Raw genomic sequence first — 22942 nt, forward strand, 5'->3', positions numbered from 1 at the left:
GGGAGGGACCCCGCGCGCTCAGGGGAGAGCTGTCCCAGGACTCGGGGGCCTGCTCCCCACGAGCTGAAGCCAAGCGCTAACAGCAGCGGTGGGATGACGACTGCTTTTATTCAAGTGACATCGGGAGCAGAGGGACAGGAAGTCAGCTGGGAGGAGGCAAGAATGCAGGTGGACTGAAACTGCCCAGAAGAGTCAGCTCTCAGGGGCCAGAGCCCCGAGGGGGAGAGACGCCCCTTGTACCGTCGGAAGTGGATGGACAGAGTCTTCAATGTGCAGGGCGCCCTTCCTGCCTCTGACCCAAGGCGCCCCAACTGACACGGCACGAGGCGCTGGTGGCACTGTTGGTGTGGATATGGGGAACAACTCCTCTGAGCTCAGAAAAGTGCCAGAATTAAAACTATGATTAAGGGGCACCTGGGTGGCTCAGTGGGTTAAGACGCTGCCTTCGACTCAGGTCATGATCCCAGGGTTCTGGGATCAAGTCCCGCATCGGGCTCTCTGCTCAGCAGGGAGCCTGCTTCCTCCTCTCTCTCCCTCTGCCTGCCTCTCTGCCTACTTGTGATCTCTGTTAAATAAACAAATAAAATCTTTAAAAAAAAAAAAACAAAAAACTATGATTAAAGCCGCATGAAATACTCAAGGGGTGCACAGAGAAGAGACCATCCACAGAGGAATGAGAGCGGAGGTTGCCAGGGGGCCATCAGGCATCCACCGGTGTCCTGGGGCAGGAGGGAGCAGGTGCCTGGCGGGGCTGTGCAGGGAGAAGGGAGGCGGAGGGAACGGGGCCCACAGCAGTGTGTCATACTGGGGTAACCACGGTGAGGCAGCAGCAGACGAGGGACCAGAGGCCAGCCCGAGCAAAGGGCAAGTCCCAACTTCATGCCCTCCTCTGGGGAGAGCAGGGGTCTGGGACTTATCAGCCACACAGCCAGACTCTGGGGCGAGGCTCCAGTTAGCTGTTAGCAGGAGACCCTAGCTGTGGCCAGGTAGGCAAGCTCCTCCCAGTGGGAGGAGGGGTGGGACCCTGGAGCTCAGCCCATCCTGAGCCCTGGGGGTCCGTCCTGAGCCCTGGCGTCTGTAGGGAAGGGTGCAGCGAGTTGAGTGTCCAGACAAGCACCGAGCAGGGGAAGAGGCCTTGGTCACTGCCGCAGGAGTTTCTTGTTGAGAAGGAAGATGAGGAGGTTGACGTTGACCTTGGCCTTGTTGAAGAGTTTCATAACAGCTACACCTTCATACTGGAGCTGCAGGAGGTCCTGGGGAGAGGGCATTGGGGGGCAGGGGTGAGGGCTCCTGGCGGGGGCCCAGTCTCTGGGAAGCTCTCAGCCTGGAGCCTCCCGCGTCCACGCAGCGGCCCTGACCACCGAGACCCCACTTCACAGAGCAGGACACCAAGGGCAAGAGAGGACAGTGACTTAACCAAATGTGAACTCAAGCACAAAGGCTTGAAATCAGTTTTCTTGTTTAAAAGGCCAAAGAGTGGGGCACCTGAGTGGTTCAGTCCTTAAGCATCTGCCTTTAGCTCAGGTCATGATCCCAGGGTCCTAGGATCGAGCCCCACATCGGGCTCCTTGCTCGGCAGGGAGTCTGCTTCTCCCTCGGCCTGCTGCTCCCCCTGCTTGTGCTCTCTCTCTCTGTCTCAAATAAATAAAATCTTAAAAAAAAACACTGCTTCCCTGAGTGCTAGCCTGTGATGGCTTCTTCCACATCAGCCTCTGAGCCTATAGAATCGGGATAAGGCTCTGGGGCCAGGCCCAGGGTGCAGGGGGCAGGGGCTTTGGGTACCCGTCCCGCTCTGACCTCACCAGCCTGCGGCAGGTCTGCTGCTTGGCAGGGGCTCTGCGTCAGAGCCTGGGGGCAGAGGGGCTTGGGCTGCGAGCTCCTCAGCCTTCTGCTCAGGAACAGAGGGTACCGACTGGCTGCGGAGTGGAGCTCTGTCCTCTGAGGCCTAGGGAAGGGCTGTGGGCCAACCCCCAAGCCCAGCAGGCAGCCCTCACCTGGTAGTGAAGCTGAAACCGCTCCATGTCCACGCCCAGGAACTTGGCGTTCACTTCGAACTTGCCTGCCTCGTCTCCAGGGGTGATGTCAAAGATCACGTTTCGGAAGCTGTCAGGGACAGGATTTGACATGGGGACTCGGTGCCTCTTTCCAGGACCCCAGCCCTGTTCTTCCTCCCGCTGAGGCGCGGCCAGACAGCGCTGTGTGTCCCTGAGCCCAGACCTCCTGGCGGTGTTCCCACTCTGTCTTCCCGGCTCACCACGCCACGGACCTGCCATCGGCCTGGCCCGATCAGATGCCTGCTCCTCCGGGAAGCGCCCCCGGCATCCTGGGCCGTGGGCTGTCTCCGACTGTGCTGGGCCACATCCGCTGGCCTTAGTTTTCTGCCTGGAGGTGTCCGGTCTCCCCACTGCCCCCAGAGCCCCTCCTCCCTCCCCGTGCTGGAGCACAGCTGGGGTCTGACACATACTGAGAGGCCGGAAGGTCCTCGATTTCCACCAGGACACCCTTCTCCAGCAGCTGGGCAGCGGTGTAATGGAGGGCCGGCCGCTTCTTCCCTTTCCCAGAACTCCTGATTCGAAAAGGCCACAGAGAATTCATCTACGCACCAGAGACACTCGTCCTCTGGGTCTGCGGGAAGGACAGCAGAGCCCAAGGACCCTCCCTGGTGGAGGACAAGGGCCTGCACTTAAGCCCGAGCCCACACGAGACAGGGCCCCTGCTGTCCTGCGATGGTGGTTCTTTCAAAGCTGGTGGAAGGGGAGCACCTGGGGGGCTCAGTCGGTGAAGCGTCTGCCTTCGGCTCGAGTCATAATCCCAGGGTCCTGGGATCGAGTCCCACATTGGGCTCCCTCTCCCTCCCGCTAATGCTTGTTCTCTCTCAGATAAATAAGTAATTTAAAAAATCTTAAAAAAGAAAAAAAGATTCAGAGCTGGTGGAATGGGGCAAAGGTCACATGGGGGGTGAGAGGTCACAGGTAGCCTCGGGCCCCCGGGGGGTGCCTACGTGCAGCGGGGGGCCAGCTGGTCCAGGCAGGCCCGGATGTACTGGCTGTAGTAGTCGCCTTGCTCCTCGTAGAAGGCGGTCTTGGCGTCCAGGCCCTGGAGCGTGGCCTGCAGCTTCCCCAGCTCTGCCTTCCGCCGCTGCCTGTGCCGGCGCTGGTTGCGGATGTCCTGGGGTTGGGGGACCGGAGAGCTCAGGCCCTGAGGGAGCCCAGGGCACTCCCGGGGAGCGTCTTCAGGAGAAGCAGGGAGAGGCCGATTTTACAGCTGCTTCTCCCAGGAGGAGGGCCGGCTCAAGGACTCCAGCCCAAACCCTCAGGGGACCCGCGCGGAGGAGTAACTGTTCCAAGGCTCAAAACAGAGCCGCAGGAATGGTCCCCTCCCTGAGACCTTCCCGTCAGAAAGGGCCCTGCGGGGTGCGTCGGCCTCCCCTGGCTGGTGACCGTCTGGGCCAGCGCTTGCCCGAGAGAGGCCGGCCTTCCGGGCACCTGCGCCCCCACCCGGCCCCGCCCACTCCATGCCCCGCCCAGCGCCCCCCACCTCGCCTGCCCCTGCACCCACCCACGCCAGCCGGACCCCAGTCCCGGGCCGCTACCTTGGCCAGTCCGTCCACCAGACCCTGGTAGCCGTCGCGGGCACTGAGCAGCCCCAGGCTCTCCAGCCGGCGCAGGTTCCGCAGGACGCGGCGCCGCTTGTCGGCCAGCGGCAGGAGGGCGTGCGCGCTCAGCGAGCGGTGCCGGCGCAGGGGCTCCGGGGTCTGGCTCTCGCGCGCCTGCCGCTCGCACGTCAGCTGCTTGTGGGCCGCTTCCTGGGAAGACAGAGGAGCTGGAGGGACCTAGGAGGTTCCGCCATTCTGGCCCCCCGCCCAGCTTCGGGGAGTGGGGGTAGGCGGAGCGGGTGCCTGGGGACTGAACAGCCACGGGCGGCGTCACAGACACAAACGGGCCTGTGGTCATTGCGGGGGACCTGCATGGACGCCACAGCAGGAAGCGTGGACGCACGCTGGCGGCCACCTCCCAATACTGCGACGGCTCCCCGGTGTTCGCGGGTGTTCCTGTCCTCTGTCCTGTGTTTTGGGACAAGCGTCTACCTGCCGGCAGGCCTCACCTTTTCCCTGGGAAGCCGTGGCTTAGTCCTTCCTGCTGCTGGACCAACCCGACCTCCACATGCTCACGACCCCCCTCCAGGCCATCCCTGACGTCTGCTTGGGGCGGGCTGGGGGCGGGTCCTGGGGAGGAATGGGCGGGGCTGGAGGCCGGGCAACACCCATCACGTGAGCAGCGAGGCCTCGCACCTGCTCTGCGGTCGCAGGGAGGGACAGCATCTCCTCGAGAGAGTCCCCAGGCTGGAACTGCATGATGTCCGCCAGCATCTGCTTGGTGCTGCAGGAGGGGAGGGGGAAGAGCGGAGGGACAGGGTCAGGCTGGCCGGGAGCCGAGAGGGAGGGGACCCTGCCCTGTGCTGTGGCTGCCAGGGACACTTGAGAGGTCCAGAGGGCAAGCAAGGAAGATGTCAAGGGGGGCTGAGGGTCTCCGTGAGCACACACGGAGCTGCCTCACCCCTGCGCTCCGTGGATGGGCCCCCTCCCTCCCACAGACGGTCTTCCTGAGTCTGGAGGCTGAAGGACATGCTTTGTCCTCTGGGAGCCCCTCCCCAGCTGTGATGTCCCTCCTGCTGACGGCCGCCTCCCTCCTGGCGGCTCTGGCCGTGCTCTCGAGTGGCCCCACCCTGCTAGGCCTTCGCCCAAGGCCCACCTCACTGGTTTACTGGGCAGTCTGGTGAGGGGAAGGGCCGCCCGCCTGGCACAGGACGCAGCTGGCACCTCAGCTCCTCTTCTGCCCGACCGGCCAGCTAGCCCTACCGGGCCCCCCCGCCCCACGCCCCTCTCCTGACCCTCACGTCGGCAGGCCACCCGTCCTGCGGGTAAAGACGGGAAACCATCCCCAACCTCACGGCTGCCCTCAGATCAGAAGCTCACACGTGAGGAGCGAAAACACGCCAGTGTCACGTGCTACCCACACCCCAAGTGTCCCCCGGCCTCGAGCCAAAGCCCAGAGCCAAGGCCAAGGGTGACACGGAGGCCCGGGGAGGGCAGTGTCAGGCAGCCTCAGTGAGAGCCGCCCCGGGAAGAGCGCGGGAAGACCGCAGAGCGCCCGCGCCAGCAGCCGGCGCGCCCTTACCTCAGAAGCAGGCTCTGGGCACCGGTGTCGCCGGCGTCCGTCTCCAGCCCTTCAAACTTGTTGGCAAGGGTCAGGGACACCTCCAGCTTGGCTGGGTCCTCGTTCCCAGCGGCGGCCACGCCCTCCCCTGTGGTGGGGGCAGGGATGAGACCCACGGCCAGGCCCGTCACCTTCCCCAGGCACCCCTGCACCAGGAGAGTCGTGTCCACGCTGCCCGGGGCAGCACCCATGGGAGGGCTGCCACCCAGAGCTCAGCCTCTGACCATCACCTGAGTCTGGGGCCCTGAGCTCCCCACTCTCTGTCACCACCCCAGCCCTGACCTGGAACTTCGCTCTCGTTGCGGATCTCCTGTAGCAGAAACCCTGACTCCAAACACACCCACAGCCATCCCCATCTGTCTCACGCAATTTAATAAGCCATTTACATGATGGCACTGGGTCCCCCACCGTCTGTCCCCTTTCTTCCTATTAGCCGGTGTCCCCATGGCCATCTAAAGAAGGGAGGGGGGCAGGGGGGAGGGGCGTGTGCAGACTGGCTCCCAGCACACGGCCCGGACGGAACCAGAACTCGACAGGCTGCTCCCTGGCCTGCGTCCTCTCTGCAGGCCCCCAGCCGGCACCCCGCTCCCTGGCCCAGCACGGCACGCACCGATGAGGTCGGAGACGGTGGGCAGCTCCCCGAGGTCCTCCAGGAGCTCATGCAAGGGGTCGCAGTGCTCGGGGGCGACCCAGTCCTGGTGCTCTAGCAGCAGCTGCAGGTCGGGGCACGCCGAAGATGGGGGCTGAGCCGGGCCTTCCTCCGAGGGCCAGCCCGCCCTCCCAGCGACCCCCGGCCGCGGCCCTCACCCTGTGCGTGCTGAGCAGCTCCCCAACGGTGATGTACACCACGGGCTTGGCCACGGCCACCATGTCTGAGTACTCGTCCATCGCAAAGCGCTCCTCCGGCTCCGGGACCCGGCAGGCTCGGCACACGAACCTCCTGTCTCCAGAAGAAGGGTGTGGGAGGGGTGGGGTGGGGCGGGCAGCACCCCCTCGTGCTCTATTCCCCCTGCAGTGCCTGACAGGCCCCCTACCCTGTCCCTCCAGCCCCCCGGGGCAGACCCCCCAACAATCCCCGCTCTGGCTTGCTAACTGCACGCCGCCCCTCCACGCAGCGCTCCCAAGGCCTCCAGAGGGGGAGGTGGGGCATGACAGAAGGCCAGAGGAGGACAAGGGGACAGGAGGGACGGGCTGTCAGGACCCAGACCTGAACTTGATGTGGGTGTCCTCTAGGTAGTCGTTCAAGGCCCGCAGATGGCGGCTCGGCCCGGAGAAGGCCTTGCCCGCAGCCGCGTGCTGTAGGACCTGAGCCACGGCCCCGAGCGTGTGGCGCTGGGAGGGGGCCAGGGCGCCGCCCGCTGCCACGGCCACGATGTCGAAGGCGTCGGGGGCCACGACAGCTGGGTTCAGGAAACGGTAGTATAGGAGGTTCCCGACCACCTGAGGGCAGAGGAAACCATCCCAGGGATGCCCCAGGGTCTGCCTTGGCGCCCCAGTCCTATTACCCAGCTCCTGTGGCTGGGGGGACCTCCCGGGCCAACCCCATCATGTCGCACAAAACACCCGGTCGAGGTCGAAACATGAGCAGGAGCCTGACTGGAACCAGCCCTCCAGCCCGCCCTGCTCGCTCACGACGCGGCTGCTCACGACGCGGCGGCCGGCGCACCCGCCAGCAGAAGGCCTGCGGGGGGCGCGGGCAGGAGGTCGTCCGCTGGCACTTTCAGAGCACAGAGTTTTCTATTCTTTCATCTCCGTCCTGGGGCTCACAGGCCCCAGGAGGACAAAGGAGAGCGCGGGAGCCTGGGGGGGCAGATGGTACTTGCCTTGTAGACCTCGTCCTCCGAGGCGGCAGGAAACCTCTCTGCCAGAGTGGTCTTCAGGACCTTGGCCACATACCGCATCCCATACCTGGGGACAAAGTGGGCGTGCGCTGTGGTCCCACCGTCCCCGCCAGAGCCCAGTGCACAAGACTGCTGCCTCCTTACTTGCCCAGGCGTGGTGCACCGGCCCCCTGCTCTCCACGGCCAGCTCCCTGCCACCCTTCAGGTCAGTACCCAGCTCCCACTAAGCTGGTGTGCAGGCTTTGGGCCGGCCCGAGGGCCCTGGCTGTGCCTCTCTCCGGCGTCCCCTGGAAACACCACAGAGCCCGGAATTTGGCCTGCCATCCCCCACAGAGGCCCCTTCAGCATGTCCCCTGGGCACCCTGTCCTAGGACAGCCTGGGAGGCTTGGAGGAGGCAGAGCCCCTGGGCAGGGTCGAGTGGGGGCTGGAAGCAGGACCTGAGGGGAAGCAGGGACCAGAGGAGGGGCTCCGGTCCTGCCTCCGCCGTGAACCAGCAGCTCGTACAACTCCCTTCCCTGCGGCTCTGCGCCACCACCCCCCCCCGCCCCTGCTCTGGAAAACGGACGCGAGCATCCCTGCCTTCTCTCTAGCTCAGGGTTTTTGAGACTCTAGTGCAATGACGTCTGTGGAAGGAGCGTGTGATGGGACAGTGACACCCAGACGTGCTAGACTTGGTTGTCACGATTCCTGTCACAGACGGGCCACCTACAGACGCAATCCCCTTCCTTCTCCCAGGGCTCAGGACACAGGCGTGGGGCTCCCGGGGGACTGGCGGGGCTGAGGCACGTACGGAATGTGCTCCACAGATGACGTGATGGCTGCCAGGAACCTGTCGGTCAGGGCGAGGAGGCTGCGGAGGGAGATGTCCAGCCGCCGCTGGACCTCAGGGTGGCTCAAGGCCTGCTCCGGGGTGACATCGTAGGGGAGGTGGCTGTGGGCAGAGAGCCAAGGTGTCAGCCAGAGCCCCGCCCACTCCTCCTCCCGAAGCCCGCCCCCTCCAGCTCTTCACCTAACAACAGGACCCCCCCACATGCACACGTGCAGACACGCAGAAACGTGCGCGCACACACACACGCATGCATATGTACACACGCAGGAACGTGCGCGCGCGCATGCGCGCACACACACACACACACGGGCAGCCCAGGCCAGAACAAGAGAAAGGTCTTGGAGGGAACGGAACAACCTGGGAGGAAGGTAAGGAAGAAAGAGGGGCTGGTGGGGGGTGGGCGAGCGTAGGACAGAGGGACACGCCATGCTGTGTGGAGGCCCCCTCGGGGGAGGTGGAGGCCATGGCGGGCCTGCATCTTGTCTTCCGTGGCTGGGACGATCAGGAAGATGACCCACGCACCACGGGAGAAGCCACCAGCACGGGCTGCTCCTGGGCGGCCCCACTTTCTGGGGACCGGGCACCTGAGCACCGGCCTTGTGTCCAGGGCCAACCCAGCTCTCGCTGCCTTACGGGGCTATTCAGCGGGAACGTGACTATGCAGCCATCCCCCATCAATAAGGAGTCCAGGCCCGACTCCTGGCCCGTCGGACGCATCATTTGTGAGCCGGACCTGGCAGTGGGCACACTCGCACACTCCTCTGTGTTCATCCTGCGTCCCGCGCGCCAGGTCCGACCGTGTTAATTCCCGGGGGTGGGGGGCTATCTCACCCGACGGGGCCGCAGGCCCAGAGGGCTCCCCCTCGGCTGTGGCTCACCTGCGCTGTCCGGTCTGGGCCTCGCTCTGGTTGACCCAGCTCTTGTAGAGGTGAACGGGGTCTGTGTGGACACTCAGCGTCTTGTCCCCCAGCACGTCCTGGATGACCTGGCCCAGGATCTCCCGCAGGGCACTCTGGCCACGTCCGTTCCGGTAGAACCTCACCACCAGCCTCACCACCGTGGGGTCGCCGGTCACCATGTCCTGGGGCCGCTCCACCTTTGACCTGCAGTCCAAGAGGTCACGGAAGCTGGACCCCTGCCTCCGCGTAGGACGAACAGCTGCGTTTCCTCTCTAGGAAGCCTACTGCGGGGCGTGTGCCCTGAAGGCAGGTCCCTGCAGCGGGGGCTCAGCCCGCAGGCTGACCCTCCGCCCGCGCTCCCTCCTCCATACCGTCCTGGGAGACGGCCTCCGGGCGCTCCTAGGAGGCTGAGAAGAGAGGTCTCCCGATTCCGTTCCTACCCTCCAGCCTCTGCGGATCCTCACCGGGCGGAGGGGCCCGCAGTCCAGAGCGGCGTCTCAGCCCTTCCCCTCGTCGTCCTCTGCACGCGGGACCCTACCTGATCTCCTCCTGCAGCGCCGTCTTGAACAGCTGCAGTAGCAGGTAGGCCTCGCGGCGGCTGGAGGCGTAGTTGTAGAGGCTGAAGACCACGGACTCCATGAATTTGGTGGTTTTGCTCTGCGGCATGTGGAAGATGAGCCTGGCCAGGTAGATGGGCTGAGTCTGCAAGCGAAAGGGCGGCGGGTGGCTGACGAGGCCCCTGGAGGACTAGCGAGCAAATCAGGCAAGGATCTCCTGCCAGGAGCTCCCTCGGAGGACGAACGGGAGGCGGCGGTCCCCGTCTCTGGGGCCACGGCACTAGGGCTGGGAAGAGGACCGCGCGCACAGGAAGGCCTCGAGGCCCCAGGCCCTTGGGGCCGCTGCGCACCTGGAGCAGGTACAGGAGGTGCTGATACGCTTCCAGCTTCTGTCTCTTCTCTTTGCTCAGTGACTTCAGCCCCCTCTGCCTGTCCAGCACCATCAGGCCCGCCAGCTGCTCCTTGTTCTTCTTGGTCAGCTTCTTGCAGTGGGAGACCAGCTCCTGCAGGCGCGGGGCAGGGCGGGCCCACACAGGGCAGAGCAACAGTCAGCAGTGGCCCCTCGAAGAGCCACTTGAGCCATTCATGGCAGGAGCAAGACAGAAACGGTGCTGGGGGGCGGAGGGACCCGGCCTTGGCCACCCCGACACCTCAGCTGGCTCCTCTGGCCTCACAGGGGGAGTCCCTGCAGAGATCGGGGCTGCCAGGCCCCGACGTCACGTCTGTGGGGTTTTGCTGCTCTGCCGTCCGAGCCGGAACACGTGCTCCTCCGCGTCGCCACGTGTCTGCAGGCTCGCGTGCTGCTCCGCGCTGCCCGGGCAAAGTGCACAGACTCCCCCCGCTCCCCAAGGAGGAGGCAGACTTGGAGAGGATGCAGGCAGCCCGCACCCATCACGAGGAAGCAGCAGGAGGAGCAGAAAGCCCTCTCCTTTCACACCAGGGCTGTGTCTGCCTGCTCTCCTGCTCTCACCCGCCCCAGACAGGCAGGGGACGCAGGACATGCCGGCGACAGTGGGCCGGCCCCTCACCTGCAGGGTGACCCGGTTCTTGACCAGCAGGCCGATCTTGATGTCCATGAGGTTGAGGTCCTGCTGGAGCTGCTGATTGGACCGGATCTTCCGAACCACTTCCTCCTGGAGCTTCAGCAGCTCAGCCTCCGCCAGGAAGTCCTCCTGGCTTTGATTCAGGAGGTGGGCAAATCTGCACACCACGCGGAGAGGTGGATGGGCTGCGTGCACTGGCAGGAAGGGAAGAGGCATCAGGACCAGCCGTGCCCTCCCAGAGATGTCCTCGCCAGCCCTCTATTAACAGCCCTTGGTCCCCATTCTGCTTGAGGCCAACAGGCCCCCAACACCCAGCCCTTTTCTAACTGGTTCTGCTTGTGGCTGGGGGCAGCAGGCTGCCTCAAACCAGTCCTGTCCCCAAGCTCCCTGGGTGTCAGCCAGGTATGATGGAACAGGAGTCTGGGGCCGACGCCAAGGACTTCCTGCCCCCAGGTTGGAGGCCTAGACCCCTCGGATGAGCCCCTAGTCCCATTTGCTCCTCAGATTGGCCAAGCATCCACAGCCAGGGAGGGGCCGGCGGCACCCAGCGGGCACGACAGGCTCGGGCAGTACAGGACATGTGGCCAGCGTCTTGAGTTCTACCTGAAGACCAGAAGTGTTGCCTCAGGCCCAGAAGGGAAAGGGCCCACACCTCCCAGAACCCAAGGGCCAGAGGCTGAGTTAGAAGTGGACCCTGGGATCACCTCACAGAGGACCTCCATGGCTGGGCTTCTGTGCTTTAAGAACAGGAGCCAAGAGCGGCCCAGAATCATCTGCGAGAGGGTTTAGCTGTGCACCCCTCTCGGGGGACCAAGGGGACAGGACAAGGTCCCAGCACGGCACAAGGCTGCGTGCATGCAGGGTCACAGAGGGCCAGGGCTGGGGGATCTCCAGGCCACACAAGAAGGCAAAGTGCATAGAGGCGCGAAGTCCTGCAGGAGAAGACCTGTCCCTTGTTTGCTTTGGTGGCAGCCACAGGAAGACATCTGAAGCCTGGGACAGCAAGCACCTGCCAAGGGGAGACTTCCCCATGACCGGGCCATCTCTGGGGCAGGCGGGGGCTTTGGCGACAGGCCCTATTCGAGGATGTTCCTGCACAGACATCTCATAACTTCTCTTTCCCTGCTATGTGACCCCGGGAGGAATATCTAGACCTGCCCGGCGCTGGGGGAATTCCTGTCTCTCCCTCTAAACTGGGGGATGCCCAAAGGCAGAGCACACGTCCTCACTCCCCACGCACCCTGGATCTGGAGAAATGCTCAAGGTTGGGGCATGAGCTGTCGGCGAGGAGGGGGCTGAGGAAGGACAGACTTCTCCAAAGCCCAGCGTGTAAGCCGTCGGGAGGCGTGACCTCTGCCCTGCTGACTACCGGAAGCCAGGCGCTCGCAGACAGAGGGGGCATGGGCAGATCAGCGATCAGGGGGGACCAGGTCACGTACCTAACGTCCTGTAGTCATCGCGGGCCTTCCGCGCGCGGAAAAATGCCTGGATCTTCACAATGGACTCAACCTACCGTGAGCACAGGTGGAGAAAGGCTTGCCGGCTGCCCTCGTCCAGGTCCCCTGGCAGAAGGTTGGGCATGGGGACGGGGCAGCAGGGAACACTCACGTTCTTCTGGAAGAATCCCAGACGCCTCCGGTATCGCCTCCGAGCTGCCCATGCCCGGGCCCACGCCTGGATCTGAGGACACATGCCCCCTCAGAGCCGCAGGCTCAGGGCCGGCCCTCGGACCCAGACCGGGACCCGGGCAGGCCCCCGCCATCTCAGAGGCCGCGCGACCGCCCATCATCTCAGAGGGCCCTTCGGACGAGGGAGCCCCCTGCCCAGCCCCGCAGCAGCTACCTTGATGACAGCATCCGAGTGGGCTCTGAAATACCGCAGCCGCTCCAGATACGCCTTCCGCTGCCTGTACCCCCGCCAGTGAGCCTGTGTCAGGGCAGGAGAGGGGGTGCCCCGCTGGTCCCTGCGGCGCGACAGGCCGTCCCGGGGAGCGGGGGCTGGGGGAGGCGGAGGGGAAACCAGCCCTGTTCTGCGAACGGCTACCCTCACCGGACGACCAGACATCTGCGCCAGCCCAGCTCACGCTCTGCCACCCCCGTCCCCGCACACACGTGTACACGTGCAAACACACACACACAGGCACACACGAGCGACCCCACGCAGCGTCACGGAAACCCAACTGGACGACACAAGAGGTGACCAGTCTGTGGCACCTTCACCAGAGCACGCACCGTGTCCCCCAGAGGCACTCGCGCAGTCCGGGGGGACCCACGGAGCAGGGACAGAGACGTGCGCAGGCGCGGAGTGACGCACCCCACCCCTGCCGATGCCATGTGGATCGCACCCTTGTTCACCCTGCACCGCGCCAGCACCCCACTCCGCCAGCCTGCCTGCCACGGCGCCCGGTGACTCGCTGTCCCGCGGCGCCCCGGCCCTGGCTGGTCTGCTGGGAGGGGCTGGGATGACCAGCTCCTCTGGGAACCACACGCTCTCCAGTCCCTAAAGCACAAACCTGGCGGCTCCCTTCCCGTTTCGGGGCCGCTGCCCTTTCCCCGCAGCTTGTGTGAGGCCCGCCTGAGCCTCCTGAAGCCCTTGACCACCAGACCCACGTGACTCTCGGCCGGGTCCTTCCTCAGGGACTCCAGCCACTTCAAACATCACACTTTCTTCTGGACGTGCAGGAGGCACTCCTGCGTCCTGACATCCTTCCTGTCTGTCCCACGGGAAAACTTCTCCGGGCGCTCAGGCCCCAGACGATCCTCCCGCACAGACACGGCTGTGGGCTGGTGTGTTTGAGTGTCCCCTTCCGTCCAGCTGTCCTCCCCTCTCCCTTCCTACACACAGCTCGGCTGGCCGCGGTCCACCCCCATGGCTGACCCCGTCGCTCTGCTGGGACAGGATGCTAAAGGGCCAGTGCGGCCCGGGAGGGCAGCTGTCCGGCCTGGAGCTTGGAGGCCAGGAAGCCCCCCCACCCCTGCCCGAGCCTTTGCTCAGCACCGGTCTTCTCCCGCTCCAGGTCCAGCTGTCCCTCTAAGGGGACCCCTCTCGGCTCTTCCCCTTAGACAAGAGGCCTCCCAGTCTGGACTGGTCAGAAGTCAGGACCTGACCTGTGGGCTCGGTCAGGCTCGGAGCTTCCGGCAGCCCCACTTCTGCCTCTTCCTTCCCTACGGCTGGAGCACAGGTGGCCTGAGGCTCTGGGCCACCGCTCCCTTTCCTCGTCTCCCAGGACCCGGGCCAGAGACCACACAGCCCCAGTGCTGGTGGCACACATGCCCTCTGACCCCATCCCCTCTCCCACTGTCACTGTGGCTTTTTGGCTCTGTAGCATGCGTGTGAAATTCCACTCCAGGCTCAGGAGGGAGGAATCTCTGCGATCAGACCGCTAGATGCTAATTACTAAGGTTCTGTAGGGAGTCCTGGGACCGGTGCCCTGCAATTCAACACCTTCCGATGGCTGCTGCCCACGAGGGCTCCCCGAGCTCAGTGCCCCGGGCACTTTCCCGCTGAGCCCGCACAGTTGACACACGAGGTGGGGCCCTCGCTGTGAGCAAGGAATGGTGTTCGAGTGGCCTTCAGAGAGGTGCCCAAGGTCGTATGACCACAAGCGGGAGGACCAGGAGGCCAAGTCCAGCCTCTGACTCTAAAGCCCGAGCCCCCCGTTGCTACCCCACACGTGCCGGTTCGTCTTCGAGGGCCCCCCACCCCCAGGCTCTCAGGGCTGCCCCCGTGTCCCCGCCGTCAAGGCCCCTAACGTCAGCTGTGCTCCAGGTCCTGCCAGAGGAGCTGTGGTCACTCATCTGCCCCATCCGTCTGCCTGGCCCGGCGCAGGGGGCATCCTTGCAGACGGACGCGCAGACGCCGCCAATAAAGGACCTTCGCACTGTGCACACCTTCACGCGACCTGCGGGTCCCATCCACCTGGGGTCTCTGCTCAGCTCCATCTTTCCTGGCTTGTAAAGTGGGTGGGCCTGAGGCCCAACTTCCCCATTATGTGTAGGTCCTGCCCCGTGGCCGCACTGGACCAGCCACAGGGCCTGCTGGACAGAAAAGACATGGCTCTTCCCCTCGGGGCTGGCCTACCCGGTCCTGCTGACCCACCTCGGGGAGCCCTTGTGTCTTGGACCTCGACAGCTTGCTAAATCTCACTCCCACCACCCCACACAGAGGCGACAAAGCCGCTCTTGCCCTGGGGACAGCGACGTGACAACAGTAAGCGCCTGCCAGCCACTCGGATGCTTCGCGACAACCCTACAAGGAGGCGCCCCAGCGTCCACGTGCCCATTCTGCAGCTGGGAAAACTGGGCGACAGCGAGCGCCTGTGCAGGTCACCCGGCCACCGTGGTGGGGCTGGGATTCAAACCCAGGCGGTCCAGGCTCCTGGCGGCAGCTAGTAGCCCTTCCTGCTCCGAGGCCAGAAGATCATCCCCCTCTGCTCAGCAGAAGGCAAGCAGGAGGAAACCCCCGCGGCTCAGATAAGCCCGCCGCCCCCGACAATGTCCGAAGCCACAGCCGGCCACCTGGATCTTGACGACGGCCGGCAGCCAGGTCCTCAGAAAGTGGGCGCGCTCTGCAAACTCCTGCCGGACCAGGAAGCCCCGCAGGCGGGCCTGGAGCCGGATGACAAAGCCGATGTTGGCCTTCCAGAGCTGCTGGCGGTCATGCGCAGTGGTGACCTTGGTGACGGCTGACTGCAGGCGGGAGAGAGAGCCTGTGGCACCCGGCGGGGGGGAGCCCCCTCCCCGAGCCCCTCCCCCGCAGGGCCTCTGCCAACCTGGATCTCCTCCCGGGTCAGGTGGGACGTGTTCAGGCAGCAGCCGGAGGGCGGCTCCCAGGTCCCCTGCAAGGTCTGCAGGTGGAAGTAGTAGGCAGAGCCGTCCTTCATGTCGTGTCGGACCCAGAGTGCCGGGGCTCCTGAGCGGAAGCCAAGTGAGGAAGGAGAGGGGGCTTGGAGGGGGCAGTGGGGCAGGCGGAGACATGGAGGCTGAGGGGCTTGGAGGGGGCAGTGGGGCAGGCGGAGACATGGAGGCTGAGGCTGCGGCTGTTACCTGGGTGCCTCTTCTTTGCCATGGCGCCTTCCAAGACCCGCTGGTAGCTGTCAGCACAGTTGGGAACCACCCCTCGGAGGGCCACGGCAGGGTTCCTTAACACCCGCTCCGTCTGGCCTGCTTTGCCTTCCCTGATGGCCTGATTGATGGCGGCCACACCAAGAGCCACTGACAGGGATATTGGGAGTGAGCGGTTCGTCCTTACCCCTTCCCCAAGTCCCTCCCATGGGGCCCTTGTCCTGTCCATTCAGAAAAGGGCGACACAAGCCCCATCTGATGAAAGGAACAGGGAACACTCAGGCACAGGGGCAGACACAGATGACCACAGCAGCATGCAGCTGTGCCTGAAGGAAAAGGGAGCAATCAAGGAAAGCTTCCTGGAGAAGGCAGCATGGGGCCGGCTGGGCAAAAGGATAGCTCCAAGTCCCTCGTACAGAAGCTCAAAGGCAGAATACAGGCAGAGAACCTCAAGATAGTTTCTTCAGAAGAGAACAAAATCCAAGAAGTGCAATACCCGCCTTTGTGTCATTTAGACAGACAGATGGACAGAGGGACACCAGATACTACCAGCTCCCACAGCAGAATGCCAGTGTCTTTCCAATCCTGCCTACTTGTTCTCGAAGCCAGTTCTCCCTTCCCCCCACGACCAGAACCGACGGTGAGACCCCAAACTCCAGTTACCAGCACAGGACAGGATGGACCTCTGGCCACCACCCGACTTCCCGGGCTCACGCTTCGGGGGTGAGGACCCCTGGAAGGCGTTGATGGAGGCACGTGCAAACTGTGGGTTCTCAGCCCCCAAGAATTTCCTGCCCAGCTGCGGGTAGGAGACCTATCGTCCAGGCCAAGCGCCGAGGCCCTGCTCTAGTTCTGGCCGCATCCCCAAGAGGTTGAAAGGAAGAGGGGGTGAGTGGGGAGCCCACATCCCACCCCCAGCCCTCCCCTGGGCTCTTGCAGGGCGCGTGGCCCACATACTTCTTTGTGCGGCATCTGTGTCCTGGTTGGCTCTCACCACCTCCTGGCGGATCTCTTCCAGCCACAGCAGGGCTCCAGGGTCCCCCGTCGCCTAGGAAGTTGACATGGGGAAGATGGGAGCCCGGGCCAGCCACCCCAGGGCCCAGGCTTAGCTGCATGAGGACCAAAATCCAGGTAAGGCGGCAGGAGCCCCAGGAACAGCGGTGCCCACCTCTTCCACCCACTCCGAGCCGGTGCACCCCTGGTGCTTCCTGGGGCAGCTGCCAGGCTCAGAAGGCTCTTTCCCGGCCTGTGTTCGGGTTGGCCAAGCTTCAGCCGGGCCACAGCACTCCCAGAACCCTCGGAAGCCCTCAATGTCCTCCGCCTCTGAGCAGCACACTTACCCGCCCTGGTGCCCAGCGCGGCCAAGGAAAGCCCACACCGGAGGCAACCCCTTCCTGCCCCTGCTCCCCATTCACCTATGCCCCATGCATACCTTTTCAGGCCAACCCTGACCCTGACCACCAGCCCATCCTGTCCATTCCGGCTCTGAACCCGGCTACTGCACCAGGCAGTGGCCGGGTTCATGTGACCACAGGCTCACTCAGCCACGTGGTCAGGCTGGAACCCCCCAGCCCCCGAGCCTCACCCAATCCCAATCCCAGACTCTGCTCCCTCCCAATTAGCAGAGAGAACTTTCTAAACAGACATGTGCTCGAGCACTCTGTTCCAGGCAGCGTTCTAAACCACTTTCTTGGGCGCCTGGGTGGCTCAGTGGGTTAAGCCGCTGCCTTCGGCTCAGGTCATGATCTCAGGGTCCTGGGATCGAGTCCCGCATCGGGCTCTCTGCTCAGCAGGGAGCCTGCTTCCTCCTCTCTCTCTGCCTGCCTCTCTGCCTACTTGTGATCTCTCTCTGTCAAATAAATAAAATAAAATCTTTTTAAAAAATAAATAAATAAATAAACCACTTTCTTGGGGCGCCTGGGGGGCTCAGTCAGCTAAGCATCTGCCTTTGGCTCAAGTCATGATCCTGAGGTCCTGGGATCGAGCCACAGGTCAGACTCCCTGCTCAGCGGGGAGCCCGCTTCCCCCTGCCCTGCTCATGTGCGCGCGCTCTCTCTCTCAAATAAATAAAATCATGAAAAAAAAAAGTAAAGGACTTTTTTCAGAACCTATATTTGTCAGGCACAAACAACGTTCAGCAGAGAAGATCCCGACCCGTCCTTAGCCAGCACCCACCATGCTGCTCACCAAAAGCCCTAACCCGGCCAGAAGCTTCTTATCACCAAACGCTCACAGGGCCCTGAGCGGGGTGAGAGGGACGCACAGGGCCAACCGCCTGGAAGCAGACCCAGGCGGTCCAGTGGGCAGGCCCAGCCCTCAACGGCTCCGGACGGCCGTGGCTCAGGGTGCCACACGCTCAAACCCTGCCCCACTCTCCGACCGAGTGCTTCCCCCATTCCAGAAGGTACAGAGGGAGCACCAGGGCGCGTGGTATTTTACGGACCAACGAGCAGAGCTTAGGGCAGGGAGTGCAGCCTGGCTGTCCGGCCCCCAGGCCTGTGCCCTTGCCACTCAGAAGGCCCCTCCACTCTCTGCGCACTGCCAGCTGGAACTCGGGCCTGGGCCCAGCCCGACGGGCACCTTCCCACAGGGTCCCTCCTGGCCTCCCCCTCAGAAGGGACTGTCTCATCACACGGGGCTCTCCCAAGGCACAGCCCAGGCACAGCTCTACCCACAGGGGAGGCCCTTCCCGCTCTGGGGACGGACTCAGCCCACTCAGACCTCACCTGGGCCTTCTGCCTCTTGGCTGCCACGAGAAGGAGATGGTACCGAGGGGCGACAGGAAGGCTGATGTCTTCCAGGCCAGCCGAGGGAAGCAGGAGGGCAGACAGAGTCTTCTCGGGGCTGCCCTGGTCCAGAGCCTCGTTGATGAGGCTGACGGCAAGGACCTCTAGGAAGGAGAGATCTAGGTGGGCCGAGGACCAGGCTCACGGGAAGATGGTAAGCTGCCCGCGCCGAGCTGCTTCCACCTGCCCGGGATTCCACTCACGGTCAGTCTCTTCCTGGACCTGGGCGTTGACCCGGTGCACGGTGGCCTGCAGGTCGTTCCAGCTCAGGATGGCCCCAGCCAGCGCCCGGCGCAGCTCCACCAGACCATCAAAGTAACTGGCAGCAGGGGTGGGAGGGGAGAGCCACACGGGCGGTGTCAGCCAGGGGTGAGGGCACTTCCGGGCACTGCTCGGCCTCCCTCACAGGCTCCGGCCTCTCTTTCCACCTTGGAGGTCGCGCTTTCAAAGCCCCTGTGCTGCCTCCTCCGGGACGCCCACACACCTGAGCCTCCACCGCTGGGGCTCCACACCCCTATCCTGAGCTCTTGGCTTGAGACGCCAGAGCCTAAGTGACTCCCCGGAGTCCACCTGCAGCCCGGGAACGCCTGGGGAGCTCCCGAAACCCAGCCCGAGCCCGTTCAGCCTGTGCGGCGCAGACTTGCCCACTTCGGCCGACAGGCGCTCCAGCCTCTGAGGACAGAGATCGTGGTGTCACGTCCGACCACACTCTGTCTCACAGCTCACAGGCACACACGACCCGATCCCGTCACATCCCCTTCGGGAACAGATTCCAACCAGTCTCCCCCCCCCCCCACCTCCACGGCGACCGCCCTCCAACAGGCGTCCCCACGCCCACGCTGGAGGCTCTCCACCTGTCGCGTCCAACCCAGGAGCCCGTCCTCAGCCCAGCAGCCACAGCGAGCCCGGCAAACGTAGCTCAGACCACCCCCTCCAGGCCACCCCCAGCCCCCGCCATGGCTTCCTTCTCGCTGAGAGGGAAAGTCCAGGCCACAGTGTGGCTCTACATCCTCGCCCCAGCCGCCCCGGTCCTCACGCTACCCTGCCGCGCCAAGCACACGTCCAGCCCTGGGTCTGCGCAATGACAAACACAGAGGCCCTGAGAGCTTTCTCAACCTCCCCTTGCCAACGGGGCCTCCCGTAACCCCCCCACGTCCCCTCCAGTCACCCCCTCGGCCAGTCTGGGTCTGGCCACGGCTCCTCCTCCCTTTCGTCCCGCCATGTTGGGTGGAAGAGAGCAGGAATTTGGTTCTGTTCTTTGCTCTTCCAGCACCTCGGCTTGGAAGCACAGAACATGCTGGAAGCGGGAGGCCTGAGCCCCACTCCCAGGACAGCAGGGGCTGAGAAGCCCGAACAGACCCAGGGAGGGGCGGGGCGGGGCGGGAGCAGGGCAGCGCAGAAGGCGGATCTCCAGGCAGAGCTGAGGCTCGCCTCCACCCCTGTCCCGGGCCACAGGGTTCAACCTCCCTCACCGCTGAGCGTTCTCTCCTTCCACCTCGGCCAGGCCGCTGGCGGGGTTCACCAGATTGCTCCAGAAGCCACCGATGTCCCCGGCCTCCAGGGCCTGGTTGATCAGGACCACAGCTGACAGCATCTCCACCGCCACGAAGAGCTCCTCGTGGCCGAGCTCCTGTAACAGGGGAGCGCCGAGTCCCACGGGGCTGGTGAAGGCTTGGGGCCACGGCCAGCCCGCCCTCGAGGCATCCCCGCACCCCAGTCTCTGACCCAAGCCCCAGCGGCCTCTTTCATTCGCTGACTAACTGAACATGAAGGCAGAGGGTGCTCTCTGCAGGCTCAGTGGGTAAGCGCCTTCCTAACAGGCCGGGGAGGGAAGTGCCCTTAACATCCCCCTTTCACAGAAGAGCCCATAGTCACGGAAGTTAAACCCAGCCCCCAGGTTCCAGGGCCCACGCTCACCCATGAGCCCACAGGCTTCTGGGTGGTTCCCAGCACCCACCAGGAAGCTCGCAAGGCTCCAGGGGACAGAGGGGGACAAAGAGGCCCCAGCCCCACTCAGTGGCGCCGGCTTCTCCTCCTTTCCAAACCCCGGCGTGTGCCGATCCCCGTGTCTGGGGCACCATGCGGGCCCCCACAGGGCAGACTCCCGCCAAGGAGAATCCCGGCCGCGGAGGTCAGGGGTCAGGCTCACAGCTGACGTGTGCGGCAACTCTAAGCCTCGTGACAATCCCACGCACACACACCACTGCTTCCGCGTCGTTATATGAACTCAGGGGCAGACAAGGAGCTCACTTGCCCGAGGGCACGGAGGCAGAGTTGGAAGGTACCTCCCACGCTGGTGTCCATGACCCGGGGCCCAGTGCTTTCTTTACCTCCCGTACACCTCCTACCGCAGCCGCCAGAGTGGCCACGACCAGGGTCATGCTCTGAACTTCGTATCGCAGGTCTGACTGCGCTGGGCTCTCCTCTTCCAGGAAGCCTTCCCAGACTCACTCCCAGTGCTGCTCCCTCCGTTTCCTAGTCTGAAGTCCTCCACCCCGACATCATCCCCTTCTCCCTGCCTGGGACTGTCTGGACCTCGGGTGCATTCCAGCTCCCCCTGGGACTGGGGAGTCCCTGCAGGAGACCACCCTGCTGTGGGAGGAGCTGTCTGCGCAGGGCCGGGGGCTGCGAGACCGAGGGGCGAGCCGCGGGGACTTGCACGCATTTGCACTCACTGCCGCACGGCGGGCTGCAGCTGTGGTGGGAGCCGTGGGCCTCTGCGTCTTATTCTCCTGGTCTCTAAAGTGGAAACCTTACCCCGTGGGGTTCTCGCATTACGTGTGTGTAGAGCAGGGTCTGCTCAGGGGTCCTAGCGCCTAGGATCAGCTCAACACACAGGGACGGCGGCCCACCTCCCTCCCTGAGCCCACCGAGGGTGCTCCGCTGGGGGTGCGGTCTGGGGCTCACCCCGCCCCGCTGCTGCTGGAGCGCCCTTAGCTCCTGCTGGTACACGGCCGGGGCGCCGGGGTGCACGGGAGGCAGCTGGGCTTCCGGGCACATCAGCTCCTCCGCGGTGGCAGCCGCCACTCCCCGCTGGATGGCTCTGTTGATCCTGCACACGGCCTGGAGCACTGCAGGGGAGGAGGGGGAGGGCTGCACAGTCTGGGCACCCAGGGCCCGGCCCCCTCTCCCAGCTAACTGGCTTCTGCGGGGGTCTCAGAGGCAGAACGGCTTGGCAACTACTCTTCAGAGTTCTGCCTCAGGGCGTCCGGGTGCTGCGGCCACCTGAGCATCCGACTCTGGGTTTTGGCTCAGGTTACAATCTCAGGGTCCTGAGATGGAGCCCCGGGTCGGCACTCAGTGAGGCGGCTGCTTGGGATTCTCTCCCGCTGCCCCTCCCCCACCACGCACAAGGGCCCACGCACGGTCGCTCAAAACAAACAAACCTTTTTAAAAAAAAAAAAAAAGCACAATTGCTCTGTTCAAAATAAGTATCTAGGGGCGCCTGGGTGGCTCAGTGGGTTAAGCCGCTGCCTTCAGCTCAGGTCATGATCTCAGGGTCCTGGGATCGAGTCCCGCATCAGGCTTTCTGCTCAGCAGGGAGCCTGCTTCCCTCTCTCTCTCTCTGCCTGCCTCTCTGCCTACTTGTGATCTCTCTCTGTCAAATAAATAAATAAAATCTTTAAAAAATAAAAAAATAAAAAAAATAAAAATAAATAAAAATAAGCATCTAAGCGTTTTGGAGGAAGAAGCGCGAGGAGTCAGAGGAAGCCACTTGTCCCGCCCAGAGATGAGCACCGAGGCAGGTAAGGGAGGGGCCGCCTCCGTGAGGGCGGCGGGGGCGGCAGGGACAGGACTGGCGGGAGGCCGTGGAGCGGAGTAAGAGGAGGCCAGACAAGGGGCTCTGGGGGCCAAATCGAGCCGACAGCACAGAGGGACAGGCACCCCGCCCCAAAGTGGACCCGTTTGGGCCGCAAAGGGCAGCAGTAAGCTTGAAGGGGTCGGGGTGCATCAGTGGGGTCTCGAACAGCAGGATTTGGAAAATGCCAGGCAGATCTAGGCCCTGGCATCAAGGAGGCGGGTCTGTGGGGAGAAATGAGGATATGAAGACCGGCCGCCCCGTGTCAGCGCCGCCTTACGACCCCCAGGGCCTCGGCCACCAGGGAGCACGAAGCAGCGGAGGCCCCGCTGGACGCTGCCGCCCGCCCTCCGTGGGTGAGTGTGCAGAAACGAAACCCGGACAACCAGAGGCCCGGCGGTGGGGCAGGCTGGGCTGCCCGGGAAGGGCAGCCCGTCTGGGTGGCTGGACTGGGCGGATAAGGGAGGGGAGAACCGCAGGTCTCACCCCCTCGGCCGAGGGCGTGGGACTGAGGGCTACGCGCATGTGGTGGAGCCCAGGAAGGCCTGTGGCGTCCAGCAGAGACGCGAGCAGCTGGCCCGCGCGTTGGCAGCGGACGAGTGAGCGACTGTGAGTGGCCAGGCCAGGGGGTGGTGCCCGCAGCCGTGACAGGCCTGGTGGCCTCGGGCTGCAGCTCAGGCCCGTGCCCTGCCTCCTCTCGCTCCTGCGGTGGGCGGGCTGACCCTCCGGAGAGATACGGTCACCAACACACTCCTCTAATAAAGAATTCTATTTGTACGTAGGGTTTTTAAGGGGAACTGAGTGCGATCATGAGTTTCTCTCTAACCTGGGAAATCACTGCACAGAAGCCAAAGGCCTCAAGCAGGTGGAAAGTGGCCCCACGCAGGGAAAGTGCCCTGAAGAGGGCT

The 22942-nt window shown here is 64.1% G+C and overlaps 1 protein-coding gene across 2 annotated transcripts in view; it reads right to left on the reverse strand.

Annotated features, from left to right (window-relative positions):
* Positions 1–547: 547 nt before the first annotated feature.
* Positions 548–22942, reverse strand: part of IQGAP3 (IQ motif containing GTPase activating protein 3) — a 34310-nt gene continuing 11915 nt past the window's right edge. For both annotated transcript variants that reach the window (XM_044266589.1, XM_044266590.1), the window contains 27 exons: positions 21143–21306; positions 19708–19865; positions 18439–18554; positions 18176–18339; positions 16407–16497; positions 15432–15599; positions 15158–15297; positions 14904–15074; positions 12229–12312; positions 11995–12066; positions 11826–11895; positions 10372–10580; positions 9694–9846; positions 9325–9488; positions 8766–8990; positions 7849–7989; positions 7040–7124; positions 6424–6656; positions 6024–6156; positions 5827–5929; positions 5178–5304; positions 4292–4379; positions 3593–3805; positions 3002–3168; positions 2465–2566; positions 1995–2103; positions 548–1253 (listed from right to left, as the gene is read on the reverse strand). In XM_044266589.1, coding sequence (XP_044122524.1) covers positions 1140–1253; positions 1995–2103; positions 2465–2566; positions 3002–3168; positions 3593–3805; positions 4292–4379; positions 5178–5304; positions 5827–5929; positions 6024–6156; positions 6424–6656; positions 7040–7124; positions 7849–7989; positions 8766–8990; positions 9325–9488; positions 9694–9846; positions 10372–10580; positions 11826–11895; positions 11995–12066; positions 12229–12312; positions 14904–15074; positions 15158–15297; positions 15432–15599; positions 16407–16497; positions 18176–18339; positions 18439–18554; positions 19708–19865; positions 21143–21306 — 3764 coding nt within the window. In that variant the 3' untranslated portion in view covers positions 548–1139. The remainder of the gene's footprint in view (positions 1254–1994; positions 2104–2464; positions 2567–3001; positions 3169–3592; positions 3806–4291; positions 4380–5177; positions 5305–5826; positions 5930–6023; positions 6157–6423; positions 6657–7039; positions 7125–7848; positions 7990–8765; positions 8991–9324; positions 9489–9693; positions 9847–10371; positions 10581–11825; positions 11896–11994; positions 12067–12228; positions 12313–14903; positions 15075–15157; positions 15298–15431; positions 15600–16406; positions 16498–18175; positions 18340–18438; positions 18555–19707; positions 19866–21142; positions 21307–22942) is intronic.

This window comes from Neovison vison, chromosome 10 (genome assembly GCF_020171115.1).
Source record: "Neovison vison isolate M4711 chromosome 10, ASM_NN_V1, whole genome shotgun sequence".
NCBI lineage: Eukaryota > Metazoa > Chordata > Mammalia > Carnivora > Mustelidae > Neogale > Neogale vison.